This window comes from Empidonax traillii, unplaced genomic scaffold (genome assembly GCF_003031625.1).
Source record: "Empidonax traillii isolate 1590-97213 ecotype Southwest subspecies unplaced genomic scaffold, ASM303162v1 scaffold1309:size139322, whole genome shotgun sequence".
Classification (NCBI taxonomy): Eukaryota; Metazoa; Chordata; class Aves; order Passeriformes; family Tyrannidae; genus Empidonax; species Empidonax traillii.
The window spans coordinates 48,918-69,729 of record NW_020956502.1 but is presented as its reverse complement, the minus strand read 5'-3'; the positions used below and the strand labels follow the sequence as shown (position 1 = coordinate 69,729).

The window sequence follows — 20,812 nt, the reverse complement described above, 5'->3', positions numbered from 1 at the left end:
AGTTTTCACTCAAAGGAAGAAAAAAATCAGTACCAACACCAGAAATACCGAACAAAGGTCATCCCGACTCTGCTTTTCATGATATTTAGATATTTATTTAAATTCAAAAATACTTTTCATGGCACCAATGATTTTATGCTAACTAAGGTATCGGATATGTAGAAAAAGGTACATTTCAAAGGAAGAAAGGATGTAACTTACAGTATTTGGCACATGAAAGGTTAATCTCTAGATTTTCTTCTTTATGAAAACTAAGAAATTCACATTTTCAGGTATTTTACTGTCTACTGCTGAAAGATGCAGTATGCTAGGACGAGATGGATGGGTTTCTGATCTCAGAACCTATGGAAACATTTGGATAGAAAAAACAGGTAAAACTAACAGGGCCTGAAACACGCGACGGAACCTGGGACGGACGGGAAAACGTACAACGCAAAATCACCAGTTCTCATGTTTTTGTAGCAAAACGCTGGGGGACAACGGCAGAGGTGACCTGGGGCTGGCACGGAGTGTTCTCCGAGGAAAGCCGGGTGGGAGGTCCCAGGAGGGACTCGGAGGATGCGTCCGAAGAGGATGGAGCATGGGATGGAGCTGTCACACGTCACACAGAACATCGCAGTGAGGAGGAGGAGGAGGAGGAGGAGGAAGGACGACACTGCAGCGTTAACCCGGGGCGAAAAACATCAGCATTGGGACGAGCACAACTGCATAGAAACACCAGCGCTACGGGCTGAGGTAGGAACACTACACTAAGAGTTAATTTTGCTATGTTGCATAAAACAGGATTATCATGTAAAAAAAAAAAAAAAATCACTCCTCCGCCTCCTGGAGCCTTCCCGGAGGGCTCCTGGAGCCTTCCCGGAGGGTTCCTGCCTGCTCCGGAGCCGGGGCCGGGCCCCAGGCCCTCCTCGGGTCTCGTGCTGTGAGCGGGCGGCCATGGCAGCGACCTGGGTGGGGGGTCTGTGCCCCCGCCAGACATCGATAAACGGGACCTCTCCCCTTATTGCAGCGCCCACGATCCCGGCCTGGCCCAGCGTCACTGTCCCGCTCGGCCGTGGGTGGTGGATGCTCACAGACAACACGGACATCAGGCTTTGTAAAACTGCAGTTATGGCCCCAGCTTACAGAAAAATCTCTCCCTGAGATGAAATTAAACCTGTTCGACTGCTTTCACCTTTTATTTTTTTGCTAATACGTCCAGCTTCTCACCCAAACCTTACCAGAACTGGCTGTTATTGCTCCCTATGGATGGGCTGCTGCTCCCGGTGATCACCGGTCCTGGGGGGTGTCACCGGCACGATGAGTCAGGTTTATTGACTTTTGCTTAAGAACAGTTGGGGCTAACGGTGTCCGCTGGCTTCTTCAGTGTCACCTGCACTCCTGAACTTCTGTCCTCTTCAGAAGAGTCCCAGACCCAGAGCTCCTGCTCTGACCCAAACCCAGCAGGGCTTGCCTGGCATTGGGCTCCTGCCCTATGGAAGCGTTTGCTCCTCAACCGTTTGCTCACTGGGAACCGCTCGGTACCGGCACCCACGGTCACCCCATCCATGAAGTAAAAAAAGACTGGATTAGATTCCATAACAAAATAGCATTTCCTTGTTAAAATAGACCTTGAAATGTTTGGTTTTTGGTTTTTTTTTTTTTGTTCTTTTTGCTTGCTTTTTTTACAAAACAGGTACAACTGGCGGAGGGTAAAGGTCTTCCCAATAAATCTGACACAGTCACTCCAGCTCCTCGCCAGGCTTGGCCGTGCGTGCCCGGCGATCCCTGGCTGCCTGTGCTCCCCTGCCCTCAGGAGCACCGGTGCTTCAAGGCTTAAAAAAGTGGCGAAGGGCTGAGTCCGCAGCAGGGCGAGGGCTCCGATGGCTGCGCCGTGGGGAGGGGGCACCGGGGCGTCCCCGACAACATCGCGGGGTGCGTCACCTCGGAGGAGGCTCCGGGGAGCAGGGAGGGCTCTGCCAAGCGCTTCGTGGAGGGCGGTGGTGGTGGGCACAGTGCAGATTTGATACCGTAACAGTACACGAGTGTTAAATTAAACCTCAGTAGCACCATTGCTAAAGGTCCTGCGGAACGGCACCGCCAGCCCCGGGCCTGCGTGGGGGCGGCAGAGCAATGAATTCCTCTCTGCTCGGTGCTTCCCAAGTCATGCGCGTGAGATCGGGACGGGAAGTGTTGTGCGGGCTCCGGGGGTGGGAGCGGGCGGCCGGGCACGGGGAGGAGGAGGCTCCGGGGGCTGCGCCCACCCTCATCTTCCTCCCGGAAAGCCGCCTCCCGGGCCGCGCCGGGCTCTGGGTCGGGAAGGGAGGGTTAGTGTGTGCCCGGCGGGTCCCACGCGGGGACGGCGGCAGGTCTCTCCCCAGGCCCCCCTGGTGCCTCCTGCCTTCAGGTGTCAATGAGCAGGCTTACCACGGCGCGGAGCTTGCAGGCAAACCATCGCCTGAGGGGACAAAAGTATTGGTAATGGAACTGCTCGAACTCGGGGGTCTGGCGGATATCACGGAAAAAGGCAGTGTCAAGGTCGGACTCAGTAAGGACGATCAGGAGGAGGAGCAAAACAAAGAGGAGTCCAACTGTCACAAGGAGCAAACGGAGGACACTTAAAACAAACTTATTCACCTGTTGGGCCTGTGCCGGCCCCAGGCCGCCGGCGCCCGGGCACAGCGCCCGCAGCTCGCCCACCTCCGCCTCTGCCGCCGGCGTGCCCGCCTCCGACTCCTTCTCCTCCTCGATGCTGCACGGGGCTCCGTTGGCCTGGCGCGAGAGCAGCATCAGCTCCAGGCTGTGCTCGGCCACGGGCGTGGGCAGCACGCTGTCGGCCGGGCTGTAGCTCTCGTCGGCGATCACGGCCACCCGCTCGCTGCTCTCGGCGCGGCCGCCCCGCCCGGGGCCCGCGAAGGCATCGCCGTGGGAAGCCGAGCGCACCGGGGTCGAGTGGGCGCTGTCACGCAGGGACTCCAGGCCTGGGGGGACAGGAGGAGGGGGGAGAGGGGATGCTCAGTGTGTTGGAGCAGGGGGGGCACCCTCCCCGCTGCCAGGAGCCCCCACACTGCCCCCAGCCCGGTGTCCTGGGGACGCTGGTGGGGGTTGTTGTTTCTGTTGGTCCCTCGGGACCCGCAGCCCCTTCGCTGCAGCTCGTGGCTGATGCTCCGACACCCACGTGGCTTGTCACCGTCACCGACAGCGCTGGCTGCCAGCCTGGACCGCGGGCAGGGCCCGGGCTTGTTGGCACTTCATCACAAACCACCCACGGGCTGTAGCTGCCCTGAGGTGACGGTGACAGCCCCCCTGGCAGCTGCTGCAGCACCTTTGAGGCCCCTCTGCCACTGGCACTGCCAGCCCCTGGCACCATGGGCAGCTGCTGACAGCACCCAGACATGGGCAGGAATGAGCTGGGGGTGCACGGTCGGCAGAGCAGGGGGTGCAGGGAGGGGTGGGGGGCAGAAACACCCCTGGGGGGCCATGCTGGGGCAGCAGGTGGGTCCCTGCCAACCCTGAGCTGGGCTGGGCTCTCCCTGCAGCACCACTGGGTACAGTCAAGCCTTCTACAGCCCATGGTGCCAAACTTGGGGATTTATCCTTACAGTTCTATTCCCTGGCTGGCACAGCCCTACCCCACCAAACCCCCGCACCCCAGAGAGGCACAGACCCCTGAGCCAGAGTCCACGTGGGCAGCACAGCTGAGCAGTTGTGGGAGCCCTGGAACAGACCCTGCCCTCTTCAGAGTGGGAACTAGGAGACCCCAGTGTGGGAGGTGTGTAAAGAGAGAGCTGTGCTGCTCTGGCACAGGGGGATGTCCCCCATCACGTGCCGGAGACCCCCACAGCACAGGCTGCTCTGAGTTCTAATGCTGCACCACAAACCAGATGTTTAACATCCACACACAGGAGCAGGAGCCATGGGAAGAGCTGTGTGCCAGCTCCTTGTGACAGCCCAGAGCCCTGTCCTGGGCTGAGTTACAGCCCTTTGTGCCGAGGAACTCCTGCCCCCACAAACCTCCCCTCCAAATTCCCAGAACCCCCACGCCTGTGGAACTTGTTCCTGGGAGTTCTGGCAGGCAGGGTAGGAGCTCTGCCATCGCAGCATCCCCAGCACCAGGGAGGGTGGCTGAAGGTCGTGGTGGGGACCAGTGGGTCCCCAGGGCCACCCTGCTGGCAGCTGGAGAGGGTCGGGGCAGGGAGGACACGGTGCACCACAGCACCTTGGCGTGTTGTCAGCGCCTGTCCTGGCCCTGCGGAGGGTGAAGCACCCGAAGCCACCCGGCCACATTCCCGGGGCTTTGCAGCCTCTCATCTGTAAACACCGCCCGGCTGCCCCGGCTCAGCCCGGCTTAGCGCCCGTGCCCCTGGGCACCGGGGCAGCCTGGGCGGCGAGGAGCGAACACGTTCTCACCCCGACAGTTATGTGCTCTCCCGTCTCATGTGAACAGCCCCCGCGGCACCTGCTGCATCCCTGGCAAGGGGACACCCACTGAGGGGTTCCCCTGCTCATCACCGCACTGAGAGCAGAGCTGACCCCCCAGACACAAACCCTCCTGCCATCTGCTCCCATGGCACTGCCATCAGAAGCTAGAAAACCCCAGGAAATGCGGGTCCAGCCCCGCTACCAGAGCTGCTTTGTGCTAACAACAACCCGGGGTCCCTCCAGCACCAGAAACCCCAGCCCACTCCCCCCCACACACACACATCCCTCATCCGACATTCCCGCATCCCACCTGCCCCTGGGGCTGTGGTCACAGCGAGACCGTGGGGATCACAGCCCCGAGGGACCCTGGGAACACTCCAGAAGAGCCCAGAGCTGGCAGCGCAGCATTACCTGGCACGGGGGCATCCCCGGGGCCGTGCGGAGCGTCGGGGCCGAGGCTGGGGCTGGCCGGCAGGAGCGGCAGGATCCCCAGGGCCCGGGACAGCAGGCGCGGCCCCAGGGCCAGCACCCGGACCCGCACCTCCCGGCAGCAGTGGTTGATGAGCCACAGGTGGACGCTGACCCTGGTTTTAATCTTTACCAGGCACTTCACCATGACGGCACGGGGACAGGAGGAGCGCGGGCACGGCCACTCGCCCACCAGCACGGCTGCTACGGCGGCACTGGTGCTGCTGGCCCGGGGGTCAGGGCTATTTTGGGCACCAGGGAGAAGTGAGAGTGAGGAAAAGCAAAGGGGTGGTACCAGCTCAGGGTGATTTATGGTGGGAGATGATTTCACGCTCTGGCTGCTTCTCAACTGCACGTGGGGGAGAGGGTGTCACATGCAAGTGGGTGGCAGAGGTGACCCTGCGTGCTTCCGCCCCCAAAACCGGCACAGACGCCAGCCCTGGGATTCCTCAGTGGAATTAAATCCTGTCCCTTGGGACAGGCAGTCCCTGTCCCTGTGCACTGCCCGGGAGCAGGACTGGTGTGGCTGTGCCAGGACAGGGACTGCCTCCACAGCCCATCCAGGAGCAGGGCACAGCTGGGGGGCACCCACCCCCTTCCCCCCAGCTCCTGGGCCATCCCCGATCCCTCATCAGCATCTCCATTTTCCAAATCTCTTTTTATCTTCTCAAACTTCTGTGCACCTTCCCTCAGCCACGATACACCCCCCAACACCCAGCACACACTGTGTCATCCCAGTGTCACCAGTGGCACTGCCACAGCCCCCAGTGGTGTCCCAGCCCTGCGGGGCAGCTCCAGGGCTGCTCCCAGTGTTCTGCCCTCTGCCAGCTCTTCTTCCCAGTGCATCCCACCCGGATTCAGTCCCAGGATGGGGAGAAGCCTCCCTGTCCCAGCCTGGTGACACAGTGGCCTTTCTGAGGACAAGGCACCGGGGCTGCAGCCTCAGCTGGACACGTGTGTTGACGTGTGTACGGGGGGTCACGTGTGTACAGGGGGTCACGTGTGTACAGGGGTTCATGTGTGTACGGGGGGTCACGTGTGCACACACAGGTCTGCGTGTCCCCATTCCCAAGCCCCGCTGGTGGCAGGGATGCCCCCATGTCGTACCTTCCATGATGGAGATGTGCACGGCTCTCCGGCGGGTGCGGGGCACGCTGCTCAGCCGGGGGCCGTGCGTGATGGACGGGCAGCTCCGGCTCGGCACCAGCCCGGCCCTGGGGATGACAGCGGGCACGGGGTCAGGGGCAGGACGGTGCCAGCGCCCTCGGCACGTGGCAGTGCTCCTGCTGGGATCCCACCCTGGGGGCTGCTGCCGGGCTCTTACCGGTGAATCTCGGGGGGCTCCCTCTTGATCTTGGCGCTGGACTCCATCACCTCCTTGGCGACACGGCCGCTGTGGAGGGTCAAGAACAGCAGGGGTGAGAAGAGCAGGGTACTGGTGAGCCACCACATCCCCCCACGGCACCACCTGGGCCCTCCCCACACACACGACTCCCTGCAGGGTCTCCCCACAGCTCCAGGGGAAAGCAGAAATATCTGCTGGGAATAGGGGCAATGGGGGAGCCTGGAAAGGCTGAGCTGACACCTCTGCCACCATGTTTTGTTGCTTGGCCTGGCATTGGATGCTGGACACCGTGGGACCACTTCCCCTCAGCTGGGGGACACACCACAGCCATCCAGGTCCTCCCATGCAGTGAGGAGGGCTCTGGCATCGTGCACCTCACAGCTGGGGTCTCTTGTGCTGCTGATATACGAGGTCCCAGGTCCAGGCTCTCCCTCCACCAACTGCCCCCAGGAATTTAGGGACCATAGCAATTTGTTTCACTCCTCGTTGTTCTCAAACCCCTAATCCACTGTCCTCTCCCCTCCTCCACTCCTGTCCCTCCAAAACTGCAACTCTGAGGGCAGGGAGGGGGATGGCAGCTGTGACACAGAGACAGCAGTGCTGGTGGCCTGGCTGGGGTCAGCACTGCAGTGGGGGGATCTCTGCAGGACCCTGAGATGGCCCTTGCCTGCTGCAGCCCCAAACTGCTCCCCAGTGCCCTGCAGGAACTGCCCCTGCTGTCGCATTTACCTGTATCGGAACCGGCTCCCCTTGAAGAACAGGTTGCTGCTGGACACCGTCCGCACCTGGCTCGACTTCTCCAACCTGCAACAGCACCAGGAACGTGTGAGCATCCCACACTGCCTGCCAGGAGCTGGGAACGGCCCTGGCACAGCGTCCTGGCAAAGCCTGCCCAGTTCTGTTCCCAACACATCCCATGGGTGACCAGGACAAGGGACTCTGCGGGTGCTGGGACTGACCCTGCACAGACATGGCCTGTCCTAGGCAGGTGGGCACTTGCTGGGGTGGGTGAAGCCACCATGAGGGACCATCCCATCTCCTTCCCATCCCATGGGACCTGATCCCTCACCCCAGGAGTGCCCAGCAGCACCTCAGCTGAGCCCACGGTCCACTCTGCTGGGTGCACGACCCAGTGGTAATTCACTGACACCATTAATCACAGGGAGATTTGTAAAGCAATATTGCAATTTCATTTCATGTTCATGTAATGAGGAGCAAAACCTGCTGATTGCAGCTGCTGATTGCAGAATTCCCGGTGGGAATGCATTGCACGCTCTGTCTCCAGTTTGCTGATTAAAATAAAACTCATTACAAAGCACAAAGTGGGCTGGGTTGAGTGTGGCATGAGCAGGATGGTGAGTCCAAACATCCCCCCTGGCACCTCCTCAGTACTGTGGCTCTGCCAGGGGCACAAGGTGCCCCATGGCAGTGACCGATGCCAGAGCCTGGATGGAGCCCAGAGGTGGCACCGGCCCAGGGGGGCTGCAGGACACCCCACAAACCAGCACTTACTTGTAGAAAGCCTGGTTCTCAATCCCACACTTCCAGAGGTGTTTGCAGGCTTCTGGTGTCGGGGCAAAGTAGGTGAGGACAATTTTCTTCTCCTAAAGGAGAAAGACAGGGAGCTGAGCGGGGCACAGGGAGTGGTGCCCGTTGGACAGATGGAGACTGGAGCAGACAGGGCTGGAGAGTGGCACTGGCACGGACAGATCTTGCTTTGGAGCCATTTGGGACACAGGGGTGTTGGAGCATAGGCTGACAGCCCGGTGTGGTGCTGGGCATAAGGGATGGGCAGATGTGTACCAGTGTTCTGCCACCCACCCCTCTGCTCTCAGCCTTTGGGAACAGCCAGAAATACAACTTTTGTAAAAAAACTCCTGCTGGTGGCTCCTGTGGGACCCAACTCCATCCAGAGGAGTTCCAGCTGACTTTGAGGGATACAGCAAGGAATAACCACCATCATCCCAAAGGCAGCACCAGCAGGAAGGCAGGGCCAGGAACAGTGGGCAGAGTCTCTGCCCCAGCACAGCCCCAGGGGCTGAGGGATCTGATGTCCAGAGCAGGGCACCAGTGGGAGCAGGAGGTGACCCCAACACTGTCACAGAGCTGCAGTCACTGTCACCATGCCTGTTCCCTTGCCCTGCCAGGCCAGGGTGATGCTGCTGCCAAGTTCCTGAAGAACCCCCTGAAGACATGACCACACAGTGCCCAGGCAGTCCCATGGGAAGGGGGAACACTCACCTCCTTCTGACTTACATACAAGTAGAAAGTCTTCCCTTCGAATTTCATCTTGGTCACCTCATTCCTGGAAGGACAAGGACAGGCAGGTGGGAGCTGTGCAGAGCCCACCACAGCCTGAAGCCCACCCAGCCTGGCTCCTGGCACCACTCCTGTGAGTGTTTGGGATGGCAGCAGGGGCAGTTTCCAGACCCTGTTTTCCATCCTGGGAGATGGGATGGGGTGCTGAGACCAGCCCTGTCTCGGAGCTGGAATGTGGGACACCCCAGAGCGAAGCTGAGGGTCAGCAGGGAGGTCCTGGGCAGCTCGTCCCATGGGCAGTGCCTGGTGGCAGTGCCAGGGAAACATTGGCCAAAACTGGAGATGCTACAGTGACCTGGGAACATCCCAGCCAGGCTCAGAGGGGCTGGGGGCACTTGGGACGTGGCCAACATGGGGTTGGTGAAGTTTAACAGAGACAAATGTAGAAAATAATAAGTCAGGGGCAGCAAAGCTCTGGGTGCACCGAGCACTGTCCTGTCCTGTCCGGGTACGTCCCCCCAACCCTGGTGCGGTGGGGGGGTCACCCACACCCCCAAACATCCCTCAGGGGCTCTGGGGTGATACAGGACAGCCAGGGAGTGACTGCAGTCCTGGGAGGGAACTCACCACTTGATGAAGTGAACTCTCTTGTTTCCCTGCAGAACCACGAACCCGAAGGGCGTGAAGGCCAGAAATGCTGCGTTCCCCGACACGTCCTGCAAGGCAACCAGGACTGCTGGCAGATGCTGCTGGCAGATGCTGCTGGGCACCAAAGCTTGGGCAGCACCAGCCACCCCCGGCCAGCAGCTGGGGCACTGCAGCAGCCCCTGTGCCAGCTCTGCCAGCACCACGTTGTGGTTACATATTATCATTTACAGATCACACTGACACAGAGAATATATGCTGTTAGTATAATAGTATGTTGTCATTGTTGCAATTAATACCTATTTTTATAATAGATATTGTAACTATACCGTTATATGTAGTGATATATTGTTATACAGGTATACAGTAATTTAATATATATAATATACATAGTTTAATATAGTTATATATTATATTATCGTAGAATATCCTGAGTTGGAAGGGACTCACAAGGATCACTGAAGCCCAGGTCCTAAACACTGTATTATATTCCTAATATACACAGTAATTAACCCAGGACATGATAACCCTTGGCTGCACTTCTCTCCCTCAGAGCCCTGCCCAGCCAATGCCCTGGGCAGCACCAAGCCAGTTCAAAGCCATCAGCTCTGTCAGGTTGGAGCAGGCAGCACTTCAACCCAATCCCAAGAGCAGCTCCAGAGAAGCAATCGGTGACTGCACCGAGTGCAGGGAAAACCAGACACACCCAATCGTGAAAATGTCGTGAAATAGTTTCGTGGCTCATCAGCAATTGCTGGATTCATCCTGGTTTTGGTTTTGGCCAGCAGGCATCCAGAGGGCTTGGGGTAAAAGAGAGGCAAGTACCTGACTTTAGCAGCAAAGGCCAGAAATGGGTGGCTCCTGGCAAGAGCGCTGGTTTAGAGGGAATTCAGAGCAAAGCAACCCCTGGGGCACCCACAAACAGCCCATAAACAGGAAACTCCCCCTTCCAGTTTACTGCAATTGTGTGTTAATGTGGCACAATTCAGGGAAAAGCCCTGGGAGGACCCCAGGGCAGGCACTGCCTGAGGGGAGAATTCTCTGTCTGCTTTGTGTCCCACATCCATCTGCATGTGATGGGATTATCAGGGAGGAGAGAGAGCCACAGGCAGTGACATCCACAGTCAATTAAGAGCATTTCCAAAAGCAAACTGGATTATGGGCTGGGCAGAGCAGAGCGATGAACTGTCCCTAGCAGATTAATGCCTGGTGGTTCCTCAGCCACTGTCACTGACCTCGTTACTGCCTCCCAATGACCTCCTTCAGCAGCACGATTGACCCCTCTCTTACACTGTCTGCCTGTGAAAATGCTTTCCTACAGCTTCTCTGGATGCCCCTGGGAGGGTTTTGGGGAATCCAACCCGAGCAACAGCTTTAGGAACTGTTTTACCTTGCATGGGTGTGGGTCAACCCCGTAGGTCTCCAGAGTCTGGGCTTTCCTGAGAAAATTCAGCTCTGAAGTAGCTGGTGTCTGCCCACTGCAGGAGACAAAAACAGGGGAAAGAATATTCCATGGAAGAGAGGAAAGGCAGCTGCTGGGATCCTGTTAACAATGAGGTGTCAGCTATGGCTCGTTCCTGTTAGATTTGTTATGGGATCAACAGGAGCACAGCCCTGGAGCCCAGCTCATCCTCTCCTGCCAGTTCCTTCCACAGGAGCCACCCTGAACTGGCAGCACTGGGAAGGGCCAAAAAGGAGCACCTGCCAGATTTAGAGATGAATTCCCTACCTGCAGCAGAGACATCTCACCTGAGGGGAGGAAAGGGGAGTTTGGGGGCAGAGGCCAGCAACCCCTGCATGTAAGGGCACAGCTTACACATTTAAAGGATTGACAGTCCCAGACAGGGATAGCAGTGCCCCAAGCACAGCAAACCCCACAGCTCTGGTACCTCAGCTCCGACTTGTGGATCTCCGCAATTTTCCTCTCCAGCTTCTCTGAGTGTTTGGGGAAGAACTGGAACTTGGAGCTGTAGCCTTCTGGGTGCTTCCCTGGGTCATAGTCCCCAATCTCAGCTGGTGGGAGACAGAGCCAGTCAGGAAGGGCAACACAACCAAAGCACAGTGTGCATCCCCATCCCAGCAGCACCCTGGGAATGCCGCTCCAACCCCACTGTGCTTCCCCCGGGGAGGGATCATTTGTCAGGCATTAACTGCGTCCACTTAATTCCATTGTTCATGTGGGAATCACCTGGTGTATTAATTCCTCAAGGTGCAGGAGAAGGCAGGAAAACAGGCAGAAGGGCAGGGGCTGGATGAGCCAACAGGATGCTCATGGGGGACACCATGGCCGGGATGCAGGTGAGAGCCAGCCCCCATCCTCGTCCTCCCCCAGCCCAGCCCAGCCCAGCCCAGCCCAGCCCAGCCCAGCCCTGGGGGGTAATATCAGTATTCCAGGGGCAGTGACCTGCTAGGAGAGCAATAATGGAACCCGTGCAGAGTGTGAAAAGCAGATTTGTGTGGCCCAGGGGTTACCCTGCAGGATGTAGGCAGCCAGCAGCGCCGCATCCGACGTCTTGCACAGGAGCCGCCCGTGGTACAGATCCCTCTTGATCTGCAGGAAGACTAAGTACCTGGGGACAGGAGGGAGAGTCCATTTACTAAGCTAAGTTACCCAAACAGGCAATTTAGATGTGCAGTATCTGCCACCAGACACTTGCTGTGACATCTCTCTCCCAGCAGTTCATTTACCGGATTTGACACTTGCTGGGAGTGAACGAGGGCTGATTCTGGCCAGGTCTGGGGCTCAACCCCACATATCCCAGCCCTGTTCCAGCCCACAGGGACATGATTCCTACTCTGGGGCCAGCACCCAACCCCAGGGCTGGTGGAGGTCTCCATCAGCCTGGATACCCACCGTGTTTCCTCACGGTACCAGAACACAACTACAATCCCCCCAGCCCATCTGAGGTGCCCAAGGATGATGCTCTGAAGGTGATCTCACGGTCCAGAGCCCACCAGCAACTGCTGAACTTCCCAGTCCTGCATTCTCCCCTGGCTGTTCAGCTTCCCTATAACATGATTTTTCTCCTTCCCAAACTTTCTGAGCCCTTCCAGGTCCCAGCACACCCCCCCATCCCTCCTCTGTCCTTGCCAGAGATTGGCACTGTCACACCCAGGGGGAATTGCCTCCTGTGCTCACCCATCCCTATCTCCATGCCCAGTGAAAAGACAAACTATTTTGGAAAATTACATATTTAAATAAATTTAAACTTAAGTAACAGTTTGGGCTGAGTCATGTGGTGTTTGGGAAAACCTTTAGATGATAAAATGTGAGTCACAGAGGGAAGGAGCAAAATGGAGTGCTCAGAAATGCATTTAAATAACCAGACTCACACTCTGCAGTCTCTCAGTCATGTCTCATTGCTCAAATCTATGTTTGTGATGAGATAAACCACTAATTTGCACAGATAAAATATATTAAAGAGAAATCAAGATATTGAAGTGGACTCTGTCCTGGGGAAAGTGAATTTTGAGGCCAGGTTCCAGCTGCAGGCACACCCCAAAAGGTAGCAAGGAGGGACAGCTCCTGCATGGGACTCAGCCTGGACTCGTGGAGGTGACAGAGGGCAGAGTCTGATGAGGTGTTGGGAGGAAATTCTTCCCTGTGTTCTACCCCCCACCATGGGCAGGGACACCTTCCACCAGCCCAGCTTGCTCCAAGCCCTGTCCAACATGTCCAGGGATGGGGCAGCCACAGCTTCTCTGGGCAACCTGTGCCAGGGCCTGCCCACCCTCCCAGGGAAGGATTTCCTCTTGTCTAACCCTTTATTCTTAGCAGTGTGCTGCCATTCCCCCTCGTCCTGTCACTCCAGGCCCTTGCCCCCAGTCCCTCTCCAGCTCTCTTGGAGCCCTTTTAGGTGCTCCAAGGGGCTCTCAGGTCTCCCTTTACAGAAGGTGCCAGCTCAGAACTCTTCAGCAGAGGCTCCAGCCCAGCTGCCCCAGGCAGAGCCGACCCTCCCCACCCCATCACTCAGGGGCTGGGATTGATGTGCTCCAGACATCCCCAGCCACAGCTTGTTTTCCAGAGCTGCTGAGACTGCTCCATGAGCTCTCCTCATGTCCTTCCTCCTGGCAGGAAGAGCGGCCTGGAGAGCCCCTAAAGATAGAACTCGGGAGGAGCGCTGGCAGGTTCTGCATCGCCGTTTATCGCCCAGCGCTCCCAGAGCGGCCGAGCTCCTGACGTCAGAGGGACGTGGCTGATTGCTCCCAGGGAACGTCAGGGGAGCTGCAGGCACTCAAACCCTTCCCCACAGACCCAGCACAGTGAGGACACCCCGAGCTGAGCAGGGGCTCGGGCAGTGGCTCGTTCTGCAGCGGCAGCAATGGGTGTCACAGGGACAGTGCCACGTTTGGAGCTCTCTGCCCTGGAGTGTGGGTTTGGAACTGACTGCAGCCAAGGACCGAGCCAGGGGGTTTAATCATAGAACCCTGGAATGGTTTGGGCTGGAAGGGACCTTACAGACCACGTCATTCCACCCCCCTGCCATGGGGAGGGACACCTTCCACTAGACCAGGTTGTTCTAAGCCCCGTCCAACCTGGAACAATCCCAGGGATGGGGCAGCCACAGCTTCTCTGGGCAACCTGTGCCAGGGCCCAGGGCACCCTCAGCCTGTGCTTCCCACCAGGTATGGCGGTTCCACGTGCTGACTCAGCACAGATGGGGATTTCCAAGCTTTTCCCTCACAGCTGGGACAATCCTGAAGTGTCCAGGAAATCCCAACAGCTGTTGTTCTCCCCTGACTACAAAACAAAGCTCAGCCTTGTGCTCCTGCCTCGGCCAAGCCTGGTCCCACCGTGCAGGTTCCCATCTGTACCTGGTGATCTCCTCCTTCAGCGCCGCGGGGTCCGTGGGGTAGAACTTGACACGGAAGCACATGGTGAAGGGAGGCTGGGCTGCAGGGAACAGGGACACTGTGTCACCAAGAGGCAGGCCTTTCCCCTTCATCCTGACCCACCCTGCTCGAGCACACGGTCAGACACTGCCGGGGGTCTCACCTGCCTGCCCCGCTCCCCCAGACAGCCCTGCTGCCCTTGGTAAGGGGGGGCAGACAGGCAAGGAGACATTCCTCACTGCTGTGGCCATGAAATGCAGATGTCCCTGATAAAGCTGCGGGGAAGCACCAGCAGCACTATCTGCTGGCCACCCAAACCACTCCCAAATGTCATTTCCTCATCCCCACCTCTGCTGTCCTGCTCTCCATGGACACTGGTGCCCCGTGCTGGGGGGTCACGGGCAGCTGGGGCTGCAGTGGGGCTGCTGGTGCGTGACCCTGCTCTCAACCCACCAGAACAACTTTCGGGCCATGGGAGCCTTTTTCTGGGACATGGGCTGCGAACTGACCCCAGAAGGGACAGGCTGAGAAAATTGGAATACATCTAAGATGGAAGGAGCACACACTGTCTGTCTGGGACACCTACAACACTCACCCCGCATCTGCTTCACAACTGACTTGGTAAACTCCAGCCAATGCTGAAAGGAAAAAGAAGGTAATTAAAGCCTGATGGCTGTGACTTCACAAGGTGGGAAGGATAAGGAACAGGAGGGTACTGCTCCAGGTGAGAAAAGCCACCTGAGTGTCCCTGGAAGGGAAAAGGAGAGAGTGGGGGTTCAGACTGGCCCTGTGTCACAGTGGAAGAGGGAGAAGCTCCGTGCCCAGCTCCTGGCTCAGCACTGGCTGCTCCCTGTTACAGCTGTGGCAGAAGGTGCCTCGGGAGCAGGAATTAGTTGTTCTATTGATCAGTGGGAAGCACAACACAAGGCTGTTACCAATAGCTGTGTCTGTGAGTGTGTTCAGACTGACTCTCATTCACAGCGAGCGGTGGAACAGCTCACTCTGCACACATTTTAACTCCGAGCAAGGGACAGGACTCACTCACACAGCTTTGGCGTGGGAATGCACCTCACTGGGCCCGTGGGTCTGTGTCCCCCTCTGCCAGACCTGCTGCAGCTTCCCGGGGCTCAGCAGGACACGGATCCATGCCAGGAGCCGGGTCAGACCAGGTCCTGCCTCGCTCTCAGCTCCTGCACTCCCACATCTCGTCTCACTCTCCATTGCCCGAGGCAACACTCAAGTGTTTGGATCCTCGGCACAGAGCTGTCAAATGGCCTAATCTCGGTGTTAAAATGTGAATCAGTGCTAGAAACGGTCCTGCAGATCCGGTACCGGAGGATCTCCCTCCTCCCTTTGCAACAGCATCACATCCTCTCACTCTGCAAACTCACGATGCTTCCAGCCCTCACACGAGTCCCTCCGGCTCACACATCCCAACCACTGCCAGGGACTCAGGGAGCCAGGACACTGGGGCTGCTGCCAGAGCCTGAGTGCATCCCAGACCCCTCCCCTGTAGGGCACCCCAGGGTGCTCAGAGGGCTGTCCCATGGGCAAAGGAATGACCCTGGCGGGGCACCCGCAGACCCCTGTCGCTGCAGCAGGGCAGGGCAGAGCTGCGGGGGAAGAGCCCCTCATCACCACCTAATCTGAATTTATTTTTTGACCTTTGCTTCCCGCCGGTTTTCAGCGGCGAGGACAAGCCTGACACCCCTCCCCCGGTCCGGGCAGGAGGGGCTCTCTCTCACCCTTTGCTTGTCGGGGTCCACAAACCGAATGCCAAAGTAATCCTTCTCCAGCAGGTTCAGGTGGTGGCACAGAAGGTCGAACAGGTACTGGCCCTTGGCATCTCTCTGCAGAACAAAGAGACTCAGTGACTGAGCACAGGAGGGGAGGGGATGGGGTGTAGAGAGTTGGGGGAGCAGGGTCCAAAAATTGGGAAGTGACGCCAAGGACGGTGCAAACACCTTCCCCCCTCGTGCCTGTGTGACATTTTCAACTCAAGAAACCATCTCCCATCCCAGCCGAGGGGCAGCAGCCACGAGCAGGACCCCACAAAAGCACCAGACCGAGCATTAATGGGGAGTTTAAAAGTATCATAGATAGAAAATCTGCTACATCTCAGATCTTTTTAACATTTCATTCCCAACGCTGCAGACCGAAGCACACACACACTTAACTGGGGCTCTGGGAGCTGCCCCACAGCGGTGCTGGCCCTGGACACCGCGGTCCTTCCAGCACTCCGTGGGTCAGTTCTGAAAGGGAGGACATTGGCACGATAAAAAACATTATCCCACCTCGCAGGATCTGCTTCTTATCGGCCTCTTCCTTTATCTGCCTCAAATTCCGGCTTGTCGCTAAACAAAGGTGTTTGTCGCGGTCCCCTCTGGCGATGGGCGCTCAGCGGGCGGTGTTGTTATGCAGCTCGGAGATGTCGCCAGCACCCACCCAAGGGCTCTCCTCCTCCCCTGGGCTGGGGGGCGCAGACAAAGCCCAGCAAAGCACCCGCTGCCTTGGCAAATGGCCGATTGTTCGAGCCATTAACCTTTAACATTTCGGTTCTCACATCCAGAGTTCCCAGCTCATCCGTACCGGCTGCCCTAAGGCGGACAAGCCCCCGACAGCCCCGGGCCCGGGGGAGCTGCCGGAGCTGGTGCCTCGCACTCAGCGCTTTCCTCCTGCTCACACCGCGCGTCTCCGCCGATCAAAGGCTGCTCCTGACACCCACGCTGCCTCCTCGCTTCCCACAAACACACTGAACACGTTGTTTCCTGACAAATACAGGGAACACATGCGTTAGCTGATCAAATAAGTGCGTTATCTGATCAAACGGTGGCTCGGCAGACACAGGCTGCGACGGGGGAACCCCAGGGGACGGCATTAACCCCTTCCTGCCGCTCGGTGCCATCTGCGAAATTGTGCAGGTTTCAGGAGCTGCTGACACCGTGCCCTCGGGGCCGGGGCCTGGCAGCACCGGGGGGATGCGGTGCTGACCCCGGCAGTGCTGCCGCCGAAGCAGGGGCCGTCCCGGTCCCGGGGTGCGAACCCTGCCCGGGGAGAGCCCGTCCTGCTTGCCTGCTCCCTGCTTGGAGTGAGCCCTGGGATTTCGGAGCTGCTGCTGAACCCCAGCAGAGCAGCCCCACTGCTCCCACAGAGCCTGCGGCAGGGCCGGCTGCTGGCCGGGCTCTGCAGAGGACACACCGAGCTCGGCTGAGCAAGCCCCTTCCCCACCTATTCCCGAGTTTTTAAGGCACTCTCTCTGACTGGATGCAGCTGTTGGGGCAGAGGGGAGGGCGCTGGGAGCGGCGCCGGGAGCGCTGGTTCTGCAGCCGCAGCGTGGCTGGGAGCGGGGCTGGGAGCTGTGCAGGCAGCATTCCTGCCAAACCTTAGGAGAGCTGGGACCGTCAACAAACAGGGCTCCCCGCAGGCAGCGGGTCCTGCCAGCCGGGAACAGCGCAGAGCTCACCTCAGGCATCCCCCTCCCCTCTCGGGCAGGCAGCAGAGCCCACCACTTACCCCTGCTGGGATGTCCACGTGCACCGTGGCATTGGAAAAAACGAAAGATTCCCATTCCATACTCAGGAAACCCGTATTTCAGCTGCCTCAGGTGCAGCCGGCGCTGCATTGCAGCCCCTCCCGGCTGGGATGAGGGTGCTGGGTGGCATCCCCAGCTGTGCATTCCTGGTGCTGCAGCATCCCCAGCCGGGGTCCAGCAGAGAGCACCTCTGAGAGGAACGAGATGCCAGTCACAGCTGGGAGGAAAGACACATGGGGAGCAGGAGGGACCCCAGAGCCACCCCCAGCAGCCATGGCCCTGTCCCCTCTGCACGGCTCAGGGAGCAGGCACCGGTGTTGGAGCGCAGCTGATCAGCTCCAGCCTGAGCCAGAGGTGACTCCCTGGGCCTGCAGAGCCAGTGTCCCCCAGGACAAGACCCCAGTGCCCACCAGCTCTCCCTTGGCACAGACAGTCCTGCAGGAAGGAAGGGTCCCCATCGGCTGCAGCTTCACGGGGAACATGGCTGTGGATGGCCTGGGCTGCATCCCAGGGCTGCAGTGCCCATCTATTCTCCCACAACACACAACACCTTGCCAGGGACTGCAGATCCCTTCAGCCTGTGCCCCTCGCCCACTGCCCTGCTGCCACCTGTGCCAGGGGACAGGGAGCCAATGCCTCTGGCTGAGCCCGAGCCACTGGCCGGGATCGTCAGCCCGTGCTGGTCACTGGCACTGCCAGCTGCTGCTCGGGAAAGGGGCTGCTCCACCGTGAGCCAGGATATGGCTTTAGGTGCTGAACTTGGAAAACCATGGCCTAGATGGTGCTTTATTAATAGGCAGCCCAAGCTCTGGGAGCCCCATCCGTCACTGTCAGCAGCACTGCCCGGCCCGGGCTGCGTGCCCAGCGCGGGCACAGCGGCACAGACGGGCAGGAGTAACAACACCTGAATTCAAATCCCTTCTCCTGAGCCACAGCAAGTCCCTTTTTCTTCATTAAATAGGATTCAATTTTTCAGTGAGGACTGAAGCAGCAACACGGAGCTTGAGGGGAGACAAAAGGTGGCAGCAGTTTGGGAGCAGTGGGACAAAGCCCGGGCCCTTCTCACCTGTCAGGGATCACCCTCCCAGCTCAGCTGTTACCTGCTTTGGGAAGGCTGGACCTCCTCCCTCATCATCCAGAAAATAGTAATAAATGCTGGGTTTATTCTCTTCCCACAGAGAAGGTCAGTCTGCAGGCTGAGCGAAAGGAACGTTTGGCACAGACACAGAGGTTAAAACAACTAATAACAGAAAATGCATAAACAAAGACATACTCCTAAATCATTCCCAGATAGACCTGAAGGGCTCTCAGGCCCAGAGCCACTGCTGCAGGAGTGCAGGGCTGATTCCACACACCCCCCAGCATCCCATCCCTCTGCACCTCCCAGAGCAAATCTCACAGGGATTTGCCCCAGGCTCCTCTCCCTTTCCCTGCCCCAAAGCATCGCTGAGCCTGCAGAATGCTCTCCTCTGCAGTTTTCACAGAGGAATTGCAAGGAAGGACAAACCAGACACCCCCCAGTGCCTGGAATGTGGTGCAAGTGTGAAACCACGGATGGCATTACAGGGGGAATGTTCCCTCTTTGATCTCTCTAACTTGAATTAAACATATTCTAAATTAATCATTAGCAGAATGTCTTTCAGGAAATTATCTGAACTGCCTTTACAAATCACGACTTTAAAGAGCTCTCATTGCATAACACCGGCTTAAATATTCTGCGTTTGGGTCTTTGTCTGTTCTCAGGAAATGAGACTCCTGTCTGCCCGAAGGTTTTTGGGGTCAGCCCTTTGGGGTGCCCGGGCTGATGGGGAGACCACGGCCAGCCACTGGCACACACCAGGATGGCACGTGCCAGGCTGGCACACCCAGGGTTTGCTGTGGATGCCAAACCTGCCAAGGACTTCCAGTGCCTGAGGGTGCCCAGACACATCTGGGGGCTGTGTCACTGTCATCAGTCAGTGGATTGGGGTAGGGGGTGTTCCAGGTGGAGGCTGGGCTGTGCAGCCAGCACGGCCCCGCTGCTGCTGCTGCTGCTGCAGAGGACAGCTCGGCTCACCACACACACACTGCTGTTCTGATTCACAGTGCCCCTGATTTCTCTGCTCTAGTGTGAGCTGAGCCCAGGCTGCAGAAGCTGCATCGTGGCACAGGCAGCTGAGAATCTGCAGAGCTGCGTTTTCTGTCCCAAAGCCCCGTCACCCTGACCCACTGTCAGGCAGCACTGGTGGGGTCTGACCCCTCAGCTCAGATCCCACATCCTCCCTCACACCCCCCCTTGGCCAAGGGTGTCACTGGGACTGGATCTCATGGCATTCCCCCTTTGTGTGGGATCTCTGGAGCCCTCAGCACATCCCAGTGCCCCAGTTCACCTCTGCAGACTGGCTAAGATCATTAGGGCAGATTGGGATTGGGGGACAGACCTGATTTGGGGTGGGAAGGCTCGGAGGGGAGCATGGCCTCGAGGTACAGCCACCTGCACTCCCAGCAGCAGCCACAGCATCCCAGTGCCCACCCTGGCCGAGGGACAAACCCTGCTGAGGGGGCACTGCCGGGGGAGCAGTGCTGCTCCCAGGGTCCATCCTCCTGTGCTGCTCCTTGGGGAAGCCCTTTGGAGCCATCCAGCCCCACAGCACCTTTCTGAGGTACCTGAGGAGCAGTAACCTGTCAGCAGCAGCTTTGTTCTGAGATTTACTGTGCTCTGCCTGGGGGGTGATGGGCTCCTCCACAGCCCCGGGAACAAGCTCTTCCAGGGAGTTTTATGATCCCTTTTTATGAGGCAGACAGGGCAGTGCTGTGTTGATGGCAGGGAGATCCCGCTGGGATTTTCCAGTGGGAAATGCACCTGTGTGATGCAGGTGATGGGAACCTCCCTGTGCCAAGGATGCAGCGACTCAGCATCCTCAGCCTCTCAACAGAGCTCAGCAAGCTCCATTGGGACCCACCTGGCCCTCAACCTGCATCCCAGCCCAGCATCCCAGTCCCCTGCCAGTGTGGGGGAGCCCAAAGCTCTCACCAGCCTCTGGGAAGGTCCAGAAGATGAACAGTGCAGGATGCAGAAAATCAGCACCACTGACTGTGAGAGCCTTGCCCAATGTGCTGCAAAACAGATCCCAGGCTCTGCAGAGAGATGGGTGCCTGCAGCACTGTCAAACACAGAACCCCAGGGGACTTCTAAACTTTAAGAAGATTAAAGTAACCTTGCATTCTTTGCTTTTCTAAGCTCCTCAGCCAAAATTAGGGTCATCCACAGACAAAAAAAAAAATAAAAGGAAAAAAAAAGGTTTAAAAATAGCAGCTCATCTGAAAATGAATGCAGGGCTCACTTCAGG

General features: G+C 58.1%; 1 protein-coding gene across 2 annotated transcripts; it reads right to left on the bottom strand.

Moving 5' to 3' along the window:
* Positions 1–73: 73 nt before the first annotated feature.
* Positions 74–15,857, bottom strand: FRMD5 (FERM domain containing 5). 2 transcript variants are annotated; one of them, XM_027906505.1, is made up of 14 exons: positions 15,697–15,807; positions 14,547–14,589; positions 13,934–14,012; positions 11,591–11,688; positions 11,008–11,131; positions 10,509–10,596; positions 9,101–9,189; positions 8,456–8,519; positions 7,727–7,818; positions 6,944–7,018; positions 6,194–6,262; positions 5,977–6,083; positions 2,617–2,960; positions 74–1,955 (listed from the first exon to the last, which is right to left on the bottom strand). In XM_027906505.1, exons 2-14 carry the CDS (start codon positions 14,551–14,553, stop codon positions 1,920–1,922), a joined length of 1,272 nt encoding a protein of 423 aa, XP_027762306.1. In that variant the 5' UTR covers positions 14,554–14,589; positions 15,697–15,807; the 3' UTR covers positions 74–1,919. The 2 variants fall into 2 exon arrangements, with proteins under 2 accessions (XP_027762306.1, XP_027762307.1); XM_027906506.1 differs by having other exon boundaries at positions 74–2,960; positions 15,697–15,857.
* Positions 15,858–20,812: the final 4,955 nt, after the last annotated feature.